The following is a 12,485-nucleotide window of genomic DNA, read 5'->3' as shown; positions in this document are numbered from 1 at the left end:
TGAGAACGTGTGAGCGTTCGGCTTTTGCAGGACTCATTTCACATTCACATGAACAGAAGACTAAAGGGCGTCACGCACAATTTATATTAAAGGAAATCCCCTTCCTCCCCCCACCAGTTCCCTTCCATTTACTTTCCCTTAAACAGGTTTAAATATGCAATAATTTAAATATTGCGTTAAAAAACGTAAAGTGGATTTCCTATACTCAACTTTTTTACCCATCCTTCGCTTCAGTGTAAGATCCTTTTGCTAAATTGTACCGATTGTACTTTCTCTGTTAACACACCACTATTTCTCTCCCTTCTTCTTTCAGCATCTCATGGCATTCAGCCCTCCCGTTAAAGGGCAGCAAATAACGAACAACAGACGTCTGCGACATTTCGAATCAGAGAACTTACTAGTGCACTTTTCACGGTACAGTGCACTAACTGGAGTAGCTGCTGCTGCTTGCATGCTGAAAACAGCTCTGCTCCCTGGCAGCAATAAGCAAAAGCTCCCTGTAGGGGGCTTTTGCTCGACTGTTGCTGCAGGAGCACAGCATTAACACAAAGGACCTCATCACGAGTTGGGCGGTATCCCAGCGGTAAATCTGCCAGTATACCACCCAACGCAATTACTGTTACCACAACTTGCTCGGTGTTACTGCCAGATTACAAGTGGCAGCGTAACTCCCTATTTTTTATTTTTTTATTCCATAGGATTCAATGGGGCATTTCCGGTGCAATTACTGCAATGGTAATTGCGCACAAAATGGGCTGAAAGCTGGCAGATTTACCTCTAGCTCAGAGCTGGAGGTGAATCTGCCAACTTTCCCCCAAACTCGTAATTGGGCGGTGCAGTTATGTGGCGGTAATGCTATTATTGCTGCATTTTTACCGCACCACCCAACTCGTAACGAGGCTCAACGACACGAAACTGGATCTGCTTAGAAAACTGCTGGAAAGCAGGACTTTAGGGTCATTTTAAAACTTATTTTCCATAGGGACTTTTTTTTTTAAATAATGCTAATATATCTTTTTTATTAAGGCCAACATTTTTCCATTATAACATTTCAGAGAGAACTTCCCCTTTAACCAGTGGTCAAAGTGGTCGGGAGCAATGCTCCTCTACTTCTTTTAATTCATTTTTACCGTTCCTATACTTTTATTTTAAAAAGAAACCGTTCCGGAACGGTTTCGTTTTAAAATAACAGTGTAGGAAGAAGTTGAAACTTGCGCTTTCAGTGCACTGCACTGGATGTTCCCTTAAACAGCACGAACATGCGTTTTGGGGTTTGTATTTTGCACGGTAGGGGGCTTGGCGACAGGGTTTGTGGGTAGCGGTGCAGACAAGTAGGGAGCATAGTTCCACTACTTCTTTTCGTACACTTCGACCACTGCCTTTAACAGTAAATCGGAGTTATTACCAGTAACTTAAATCAACCCCTATGTGTATTACTACCTCGGTGAAGGCTTAACTTTTCTAGGACATGTTTTCCCACAGTGACTGCCCGCCACCCCAACCCTGGCACACAGAGCTCAAACCCCCCTTCCAGTGTAGGAGTGAATTCTGGTGCAGGCACAGCATAATGGAGAAGGACCACCCAATCATAAAGAAGTGTGAAACGATGGGCTCCAGAAGGCTGGACAGAAGAGCTGCAGCTACAAACGGATCCTAGCACACAAGACACCGACTTCATACCACTTGGGAATATTAAAACGGACATAAGTATGATTAGTCGTTCTAGATGTGGAATGTTTTGTCATTTTTAGCATTCCATTGATACAAATAAATACTTGTACAGTCTTTTGCACACATTTTTGCTTTTCTATCTAGATTTTACTCCCCCACCTCCAACTCTCGCCTACCCTGAAAAGTTACAAATATGTTTGCAGATTTTCCACGTATTGATCTGCAGAGTTGGGCTGCATCTTACTATGGATCTAAAATGCCTGCCTGTTTGTGTTATCGTGCAAGATTTAGGCAAGGAGCGCTCAGAGGTTAAACGTCCTCACAGAAGTAGCAGAGGTCTGTTACAAAAACTAGGGGGCAACATTGGTTTCTGAGTGAGGTTAAAGGTGAAAACCAAGCGGAGTTTACGGTGTTACTGCTCTAGAAAAATAAGCTGCAAGAAGACAGTGACATTCGAGTACAAATACGTTGTAACGTCTTGGATAAGAAGGCCTCTACATGTATTGACTCTGAATCTATCCCACCTTTCTTCAGTATTCGGTCACCGGGTTGATCTTCTCACAACCTAGCAAGCAGCACTTACCCAGCAGGCCCCCGAAGGTGATGGCAGGAGTCAGAGCAGCAAAGTAAATGAAGATGATGGCTGCCAGGCACTGCCCATTCAGGGCATCTTTGATGTCACTCAGGTATTTGGGATAGCGGCGTTTGATGTCTCGGACCAGGCCACCAAATGGCCGGCCAGTTCTACGCAGGGGGTCATCTTCCAGTTCCGGTTTGCCTTTCAACTCTATTGGAGACAGGAGCAGAGACAGCGGTATGAGAGTTGAAGGGGTTTGGGGGGGGAGACAGAACAGATATTATGGGTTGGTGCAATACAGTATTCTATGGTGTGCGGAGAATGGTAAATAAACAAAGGTGGCTTCACTGTCTTATCCACACTCCTTAACTGGATGAGGTTTGGTTAAGGTACTTTGGGGAAAGCAATATCTTCACTAGTCATCTGGAAGCCAGATGGGGCTCAGTTCAGCTGATGGATCAGGGTAGGTTGTTCTACAAATTGGCTGCAAAAAATTAGAAATGGTCTTCCATTCTGTGAAAGCTTAGTGCGACAGGTAGCCATCCATCAAGGAAGGTAAAACCTAGGGCTTCTCAACAAATAGTATAATGAGAATTCCACTTGGACCAAACACCCCTTGCCCTATATCAATATTGCATCACCAGCCCTAACATAAAGGTTCCAACAGAATGAAATTATTTGAAATGTTAAAACCCCAGAAAAGAATTCCTAGGCAATTTCAAAAAGGCCTAAAATGCGTTCCCTAAATGCAATAACTCAAAATTCTATTCAATGATTTACATTTTAAAAAGAACACACTACCATGGATGACCTCCTCCTACTGGGCAGAAGAAGATAGCAGAGCTTGTAAGGTGGGCACCACGATGTTAAGGATTTATACTTTGTTTTCAAATCGGCATTAGTGATTGTAAGTCCATAATTAAAAAGGAGCTAACCAAGAGTTATTCCAGAGACACCTAGACTCGTAAAAAGGCCATGCAAAAAAAAGCTGGATAAATGTCCAGCTAATCGGTTGCTCACTATTCTGGGGACAGTATGTGAGCAAACGATTAGCTGGACATTTATCCAGCTTTTTTTTTGCATGACCTCCTACTTTCACTCGGCCATAAAGGTGATCACCTGGTCCAACCCTTCTAGCTTGGAAGAACAAACAACTCTTGAAACTTTGGCTTATATTAAAAGACACCTTCTCGCACATCCCGTTCCTGAAGGTATAAACATGTCTTGCAATCTCAACATGGAAGATCATCACCTCCATCAGTGCCACGTTGACTGGACTATTTCCTCCTTCAGTTCCATGATGGAAGGTCTTACACTCCTAGGACCACGCAAAGGCAGATCTACATTCACCTTAATCTGCATACCAAGACCAGCTTTACTTGAATGTCAACCATTGAGGAGACGGAGCAAGATATAACCCTACCACTGAATGACTAACTTCACCTAAATCCTGCATCAAAAGGGCTACTTTCATGCATACTCAAACCAGCTGTAGACCCTTTTCATACAAGCACAGCATTAAAGGACCACTCTGTCCTACTGCTGCATATTGAAATCGGCTCCCATATCTCCCAGAGTACCACCACACCACCTACACCCCAACCTTTTAACTACAGTACTTCATCCAACTCCAAATAAAAAATCAAACTTCTCACCTCAAACAAGCGAGGGTCACCCTTTTCTTCAGATCCAGATATGATAGGTTACTTTCTCCTTGTATCCCAACCTGAAAGACCAGTTTCTCCTGCAACCTTCAGTGAAGAGACCCTATGAATGGACCGTCGGCTTAAGCAGCATCACCATAAGAGCTCATTACTTTCCCATACTCCATCACTGAACAGGCATCCATTCTATTATCAAAGCTCCTAAGGCTATAACACTGGTTCCTGTACCCACAATAGAACCACCATCAATGCCTACACCGGAGATGGTTCTCCTCAGGTTTCAGGGAGGCTGTTCCATAAGGAGGCCCCAGCCGAACAAAGAGATCTGCCACCAACTCATTGTTTGGAGAAGCGACTGACCCTGAGAGAGTTGGAGGCTGATGAGCGAAGGGTTCGAGAAGGAAGATATTTAGGAAGAGAGAGTTGAAGGTATTGAGGCCCAGGCCCCAGAAGGCCTTGTGGACAATGCAGAGGGTTTTGAACTTAGTCCTCGCAGCCACTGGGAGCCAGTGCAGAGATTTCAGTCCTGGAGAGATACAATCCCTGGGCTTGAGGCCAAGGACAAGTCTCGCAGTCCTGTTCTGGATAAGTTGCAGAGGGCGGAGAATAGAAGCAGGCAGATTTAGAAAGAGGCTGTTGCAATAGTCCAGCCTAGAGAGAACCAGAGCTTTGGAGACAGTGAGCTTCTGGGGGAAGGAGAGGAATGGAAGAATACCTCTGAGGAGCTGCAGCTGGTAGTGTGAATTCTTAGAGACATCAGAGATGTGAGGAGAGAAGGAGAGTCGAAGATGACCCTGTGGTTTTTAGCATCGCAGGTGGAAGAAGAAAGAGGGCCAAGAGAGACCAGCCAGAGAGTGACAGGAAAGGAGGGAGCGGATGTGCCAATGAGGAGAATCTCAGTCTTACTGGCATTAAGGCAGAGATCATTGGCGGCACACCACTCCTGGATAGCAGACAGACAGTCAGAGATGAGTGAAGGAGAAGAGGTGGCTGAAGGTAGCCTGAAAATGAGCTGAGTGTCATCCGGATAGCACTGGAAGTTGGGGCAGAGAGCGGCAATGCGGTGGGCAAGAAGTGCCAGGTATTGGTTGAACAGCCAGGGAGAGAGGTTAGACCCCTGGCGAACACCACAGGTAGAGCTAGAGATAGAAGAGAGGAAGGACCCAAGTTGGACCTTGGAGGGTCGATCAGAGAGAAAAGACGTTATCCACGCCAGGGCCTGATCGGTGATACCCAGGTTTTCACGGAGATGGTTGAGCAGGATGGCGTGGTTGACCGTCTCAAAAGAAGAGAGATCAAGTAAGATGAGGACACGGGGTGTTGGAATCAAGCTTGGAGAGCGGGTCTTCACGGATGTTCAGGAGAGCAGTGTCCGTGCTTTTGGCAGCTCTGAAGCCAGACTGATGGTCATGGAGAAAACCAACAGATTCAGTGTGAAGATTAAGCTGGGAGATGGTCAGCTATTCCAGGAGTTTGCCCAGCAAGGGAGTGATGGATATTGGGTGATAGCCGGGCAGGACGGGTCAGCAGAGGGTTTCTTAAGAAGAGGGTGCACAAGGGAGTGCTTAAGAGGGGGATGGGAAGACTCCAGTGGCGAAGGAATGATTGCAGAAGTCGACCAGAGCAGGAGCCAGGGAGTCAATGTGGTCCTTGATGATTTTGGAGGAGCAGGGATGAACCTGTTTTTATGAGACTTTCATGGATCGGACTTGTCTAGAAACCTTGTCAGGTTAGAACAGGGGAAAGGCAGAGAAGGAGGGAGGAGAGGTGGCCACAGAAGGTCCAGAGGAAGAGCAGGGAATAGAGGGAGGAAGGGGGGAGGAAGGGGAGAGGAAGAGAGAGAGGACAGGATGTCCTGTGTTCTAAAGATGAAATGAGAAGCCAGAGCCGTGCAGAAGGCCTGGGACGGGACAGGAGAGGTAGAGACTGCAGCAGGATTGGCTAGTTCCTTGCAGATTTTGAAGAGTTCGGCCAAGTTGTTAGTTGCGGGCTTGGATGTGAGCTCTCTTCTTGTTTCGGACAGAGAGCCGGTATTGCCTTTGAAGCAGGTGGCAGGCGAGTTTGTCAGAGGATGTACCAAAAGCATACCTTTTCCTCTTAGCCACCCTGTACTTGCGTTCGAGGATGACGAGGTCTGAGTCGTACAAAGAGTTGCACTTGGCTTTGGTCTTCAAGCAGATCCTCATGACAGTGGCAAGAACATCGAGAATATCAGAAATAGCAGAGTGGAGCATGGAAAGGGCTGTGTCGGGGTGTGAGGCAGCCAAAGGGGGGGGGAGAAAGTGGCTGCGAAAGCCTCAACGGACACATGCTTGATGGGTCGGATAACCGAGAAGGTGGGTGGCAGTGCTGGAGTTGAGTTGGCATAGCCTGGGGGGTGGAGGGGGGGAAGAGGGTGAGCTGGGAGGATAGGAGGAAGTGATCACTCCATAAGAGAGGAGTGGTGAGAGGGGTGGAAAGGGGAAGATCTGAGGAAATCAGAACATCTAGAGTGTGCCCTGCAGAGTGAGTCGGGCCAGAGGGGAGAATAGAGAGTGAGAGAGAGTCGCAAAGGTCGCAAAAGAGTCCAGAGGAAGGACAGGAAGCATCAAGGTGGATGTTGAAGTCTCCAAGAAGGAGGAGTTGAGGGGTCGATACCAGGAGGGAAGAGGAGAGGTCCGCCCACTCAGAGGGGAAGGAGGAAATATGACCAGGTGGCTGACAGATAGTAGCCACAGTAAGGGAGTGGCTAGGAGAGAGAGAGAAAGCCTACAGACGAGGCATTCGAAAGAAGAGTTGGCCTCCATTGTGGGAAATACTCATGCTAACATCAACTGGTATTCCAATGCTCTGAATAGTGATTAATTCAGGTTGTTACTGAATTGTCTGCACCTCAAAAATCAGGTATAATCCGTTGTGATAAATTGTCTGTTTTACAATAGCAGTTCACATGCAGACCTTGTGGAGATCACCATGGAAGGTCTGCATAATTGCAGTGAAGAGGGCCAGAAACCTCAGTTAATCTGTTGTGGGGCCCAGGGGTCCTGGGCCCTGGTGGTCCTGGGCCCCAGTGGTAGTGGGCCATGACGTGCAGGCCCACTGCTTGTTGCGCAGCGCTGGCGCCATACATAAATGAGGCACTGACACCGGGCGTTGCAGTGGCGATTAACCGCTGAGCGGAAAGCCATTCTTGTTACCACTGCTTGTTGCGCAGCGCTGGCGCCATACATAAATGAGGCACTGACACCGGGCGTTGCAGTGGCGATTAACCGCTGAGCGGAGGCCATTCTGCCCTTTTATTAGACCTGTGACCAGTCTCTCACGTGTCACAGGCCACATGTGTGCTGCCCGAGCCCAGGAGGGGCTTTGGGCATAACCGAATCCTGAATGTATGCACGGTTCCTTGCACACATGCATTACCTCGCGATGAAATACTGCCAGCAGAGAATTGACTAAACAACGTTGGCGCCAATAGTCTGGCACCATTTGAATGTAATACTTAAGGACATGCTTACTGTGCATTGCAGATTTTGGAAATACAAGAATATCCAGATTTTGAAGAAGCTCTTAGAGTGGAACAAATGTCTGAAAATGTGCCAATTAGTCAAAAGGCTAGGCAAAGAAAAAATGTAAATGGTCGAAGCCAATGCAGGGACATCAATATCCTAAATCCTGATAATGGGGCCAATGAGCAAGCAAAGTGAAAGATTACACTGCTTCCAGCGCTGTGGAACTTGCATCTGCTGGTGAACGCCTCAATTCTGATGAGAGACCTGGTGTGTATGGAGGAAAAGAATTCTGCTAGGCTCCGCCATGTGCACCCCGTGAAGGCATCATGAAGCAAGACACAGGGCCTCATTATGAGGTGGGCGGAATGGGTTTAACGGCGCCGGTAATGGTGCCGATGTTGGTAAACCCATTCCACCCTATTACGAGGTTCCCTTGCGGGGCCCGCTCAGAACGTCTGGTCAGACCAGACGTCCTTTGTGGGTCCCGCAAGGGGACCAGGGAGCTAATAACGGGCCCGTTAATTAATGGGCCCGTTATTAGCTCCCTCCCCAATCCCGCTGAGCCCGTATGGGGGCTCGAATGGGGATGGATATTTTGAATGAGGAATTACCGGGTACTCCAAGGTTGGAATGGCCCGGTAATTCCTCATTCAAGGAACCCGGGCTCGAGTTTGGAGGCAGCCATGGCGCCGATAGCACCATGGCTACCTCCAAACGTGTAATGAGGCCCACAGACAACAGATTAAAAGGTCAAAACAAAACACTTTATTAACTTAGATGTCAGGATGGAAAAAGGCCTAACTTGCCCTATGCAAAGGTGAGTTTTCCTACCTAAATGAAACTAAGAAAAGTCTGAGTCAAAGTGTTTAGCTTAAAAATCTGTGTCAATAGCCTATACTTGCCGTCACAAATAAATCTATGCAATGTGCAGGGATGTCAGCAACCAAAAGAAAGAGTGTTTAACATACAATTCTGAGCTTCCTTTCAGCTCCCTTCCCCAAGTAGCCAATGATTCCACAAAAAGTCTCAACATTACCATACTTGGGTTCACAAGGTAATATAGTTTTGACCAATAATCGGGGTTCCCTTCCCCAAGTTCCAAGTAACACAGTTTAAGCACCAAAAGCACCTTGAGGCTGCGTCCTCAAGTCAACAAAATGTGTCAAGGATTCCCTTCCCCAAGACTAAATTCGTATCCCCAAAAATGTCCTTGTCTTTCCAAAGTTCAGTTAATGCTGAATACATAATGCAGTAATACATTTTCAAATGTATATTTCTGTAGTTTGCAGCTTCCACCTAGTTCAGGATTCAATATTCCTCTCTTTGGTTTAATTGTAAAGTTCCATTTTGAATCACGCTTCAATATAATGTTGTGTTCACTTATTATCTAAAGTCACATTCACTTCAGAACTCAGAATGCAGTGGCTTTACTTTAAATTTAAAGTTCAGTTCCCTTCTGGATACATTGTGTGTCGCTGCCGCCTTGCAACATGGGGTAGACACCATGTATTTGCCTATTGCTGGACTCTCTCATCTGTGTGTCGCTGCCACCCTGCAACAAGGGGTAGGCACCATGTATATGTCCTCTGATTTGTCTCTGCACCTGTGTGTCGCTGCCGCCTTGAAACATTGGGTAGGCACCATGTGTTTGCCTATTGCTGGACTCTCGCATCAGTGTGTCGCTGCCGCCTTGCAACAAGGGGAAGGCACCATGTATATGTCCTCTGGTTTGTCTCTGCACCTGTGTGTGGCTGCCGCCTTGAAACATTGGGTAGGCACCATGTATTTGCCTATTGCTGGACTCTTGCATCTGTGTGTCGCTGTCGTCCTCCAACATGGAGTAGGCACCATGTATTTGCCTGTTGCTGGACTACTACATCTGTGGGTCACTGCCGCCCTGCAACAAGGGGTAGGCACCATGTATATGTACTCTGATTTGTCTCTGCACCTGTGTGTCACTGCCGCCCTGCAACATGGGGTAGGCACCATTAATTTGCCTATTGCTGGACTTCTGCATCTGTGCGTCGCTGTTGACCTGCAACATGGGGTAGGCACCATGTATTTGCCTATTGCTGGACTACTGCATCTATATGAAGCTGCCGCCCTGCAACATGTGGTAGGCACCATGTATTTGCCTATTGCTGACTCTCGCATCTGTGTGTCACTGCTGCCCTGCAACATGGGGTCAAGCGCAATGGGTGTGATCACCATGTACTTCTCTTTTGCAGTTTGGGTATGATGTATATTACCTTTGCTCGTTCCACAATGCTTGTAATGCACCTCTTACGCTTCCCATTTTGTAACCGAAGCACTGAAACCAGTCTCGTAAGCTTAAGTGCCTAGATACATCTGGGCTTTGCGCGCTATACAAATAAACAAATACAAATAAAAATATAATAGTTCTGTTTATTTATAAAGGCTTTTATTCAGTTCGGTATTCAATAGATGTGGGTGTTGCCCGTGACTCTCTTAATCCAATATTCAGCAGGTAATAGCTCTGTATGTTTGCAAATGTTTTATTCATTTCAGTATTCCATAGATATGGAATTTGCCTGCGACACTCAATTCAATCCGCTGTTCAATGTTCTTTCGATTCACTTGAACTGACTTGCCCAGCAGTCAGAGACTTTCGAAAAGTGTTTCCTTAAACACGCAACCACTCCGATAAAAAGTGTTCCTGATAGTTTAACAATAGATAATGGTTTACACCAGAGACTTTGGAAAATGTGCTCTTCCGAGACACACAACCACTCCGACAAAGTATTCCTTCACAATAAAACTGTTCAAAACCTTGCGCACCAGGTTTCTCATTCACCAGAAACTCACTGGTCACTTTAACAGTTCTTCCAACAGCGCAGATTACACAGCCTTCTGCTTTTGATGTCAGGGTCCCAGCTCCTGCCCCATAGTCACTCATGGACGAACCTCTCAACACAGGGGAAAGAGTACCTCACACATAGGGGAAAGGGATAGTCTTCATGCACAGCTCCATTTTCCACGTTCAGTCTGCCATGCTTCCACAGACTGTCTCTCTCTGCAGTCCCGAGCGCTTACACATGCTGCACATGGTGGACCGACCCGTAGCAGTTTTCCACAGCGAAGGGAGCACCTCGCACATAAGGGAAAGGGACAGCCTTCCTCCATGGCTCCCTTCTCACACATTCAGTCCTCCACGCTTCCACAGTCTGCCTCCCTCTGCAGTCCCCAGTGTTTCGGCGTGCTGCACATGGCGGACCGACCTGTAGCAGTTTTCCCCCAGCCGTCAGTCTCTCCTCAGATAAGATTCCATGCTGCCTGCACCGGCCTCACTGCTGCTCCTGTGTTGCTTTTGCCTTCTCCTTTTGTACACGTGTGACCCTCCACCACGCTGCAGGTGTGATTTTCCCAATTTGACTTGCCATGATTAACGGGAAATGCCTGACCTTCCCAACACAGGCATTTTCTTCTTCCCAGTACCAAAATGGTAAACTGGTATAGTGTTCTCCCCTCTCAGCTGCCTCTTCTTCGTCTCAGTACTGTCAAGTGTCACACGAGGGGAACTAAGGAGAACTGACTTACTATAACCCATAAAGGTTGGGGAAAGGCTAGGGTGATCGTCAATGGGAAAAGGGGGGATACCAAGTCTCGCCTGGTTACACCCCATCCCACTCCCCAAGGAATCTCCACCCAGGGGATGCTCCCCCGCTTCTCCGCCCCAGGGTTGGGATTCAAGAGCGATGGTCTTCCCCTGGCCACCAGAGAAGAGAATCCAGGTGGTTCAGGAGTGAGGATACCCAGAGGTTTCTCACAACCCCTACATACAAGGGGAGATCAGTGTGCAGGAGGGTGTAAGCGACTGATGAAGAAGATTCAATTCTAGGGTAGCATGAGCAACGAGCCCTCAACATGAAACTAGATTCTTGTAGAAACCAGAGAGTCTACAGCATTCAAGTCTAAACAATGCATGACATTGTGTACAGAAACGAATCCATGTTTGGGAAACACACGGGATGTGCTAAACATTTCAGACATCTGATCACGTGGAGGCCCAACGCTGTTCCCATCAAACACAAGAGACATGCCCCTATGACAGCTAGATAGGAGCTACAAAAATGACTAAATCAAATTGTAGAAGACAGCAGCATAGAACCTGTGGACTCGATGGAACGTCTCAGCCCTCTGGTTTGTATAAAAAGGAAGGTCCTGGAGAGTAAAGGGCCGCTCTCCATAGACTTGAGGCTATGCAAATTTCAGTGTCACAGGTGGACTGCATGGGTTATACCATATCTGGAGATGCAGTCAAACCAAATATTGACCCAAAGGAAGCTATAAAAGATGAGCCTAAGCCAGTCAACGAGTAGCAATTTAATTCATGTTTAGGACTCACTGAATATTATGCCAAGTTCACTGACTTGAACGGAATGAATGAGAAGATTGCTACAGAAAGGAGAATACGTCATCTCGAACGAGGAGCAGGCGTTTCATTATGTAAAAGCAGCAATTGCAGCTGCAGCGTTCCTACAGACTTTTAACACTAAATTGGAAGCGTGCATTACTCTTGATTCCAGTGCATAACATTGCAGTCACATTAACCCAGGCGCAGAAATGTGAAGAGCGAATAATTAACAATGCATCAAAGATATAGACGGCAGCAGAACAAAATAACTGCCATAGAAAAAAAGATGCTTTTCTATTATAGAACAAAATGACTATGTCATAGGAAAAAGATACTTGTGTGTGCATGGATTCCCTCATTTCCTCTCTTTAGGGATACATTTCAGACTCAGAACAGACCACACACAAGCCGTTAATTCACACACGTGTAGGCTACGTGAGAGAGTGTGATCTAGATATCCACGTTGGTGTTACCCAGTGTATTAAGATACTGCGTTTTCATATTGTATGATTGCTCTAGGCATGTTTGTATTACTTTGTGGTTCATTGACTATTTTTAGTGTTTTGGGACATTATATTGTGTGTGAAAAAGAACATTAAATTGAAGATATGTTTTAAATGTTTATAAACTGAGTCTGGTGAGTGGTTCAGTTTTTGTTTTGGAACCTCTCTGTGTCTTTCCGATTATAAGATATTGTGACACACGCTACA

The 12,485-nt window shown here is 46.6% G+C and overlaps 1 protein-coding gene across 2 annotated transcripts in view; it reads right to left on the bottom strand.

The window, feature by feature from the left end:
* SLC4A1 (solute carrier family 4 member 1 (Diego blood group)) overlaps positions 1-12,485 on the bottom strand; it is a 244,823-nt gene that overhangs the window by 85,785 nt on the left and 146,553 nt on the right. For both annotated transcript variants that reach the window (XM_069634298.1, XM_069634299.1), the window contains one exon: positions 2,255-2,458. In XM_069634298.1, the coding sequence (XP_069490399.1) occupies positions 2,255-2,458 (204 nt within the window). The remainder of the gene's footprint in view (positions 1-2,254; positions 2,459-12,485) is intronic.

The sequence above is a fragment of the Ambystoma mexicanum genome, chromosome 13 (genome assembly GCF_040938575.1).
Source record: "Ambystoma mexicanum isolate Mex_15411 chromosome 13, UKY_AmexF1_1, whole genome shotgun sequence".
NCBI classification, from domain to species: Eukaryota; Metazoa; Chordata; class Amphibia; order Caudata; family Ambystomatidae; genus Ambystoma; species Ambystoma mexicanum.
The sequence above is the reverse complement of the archived record's forward strand: the minus strand, read 5'-3'. Positions and strand labels throughout refer to the sequence as shown.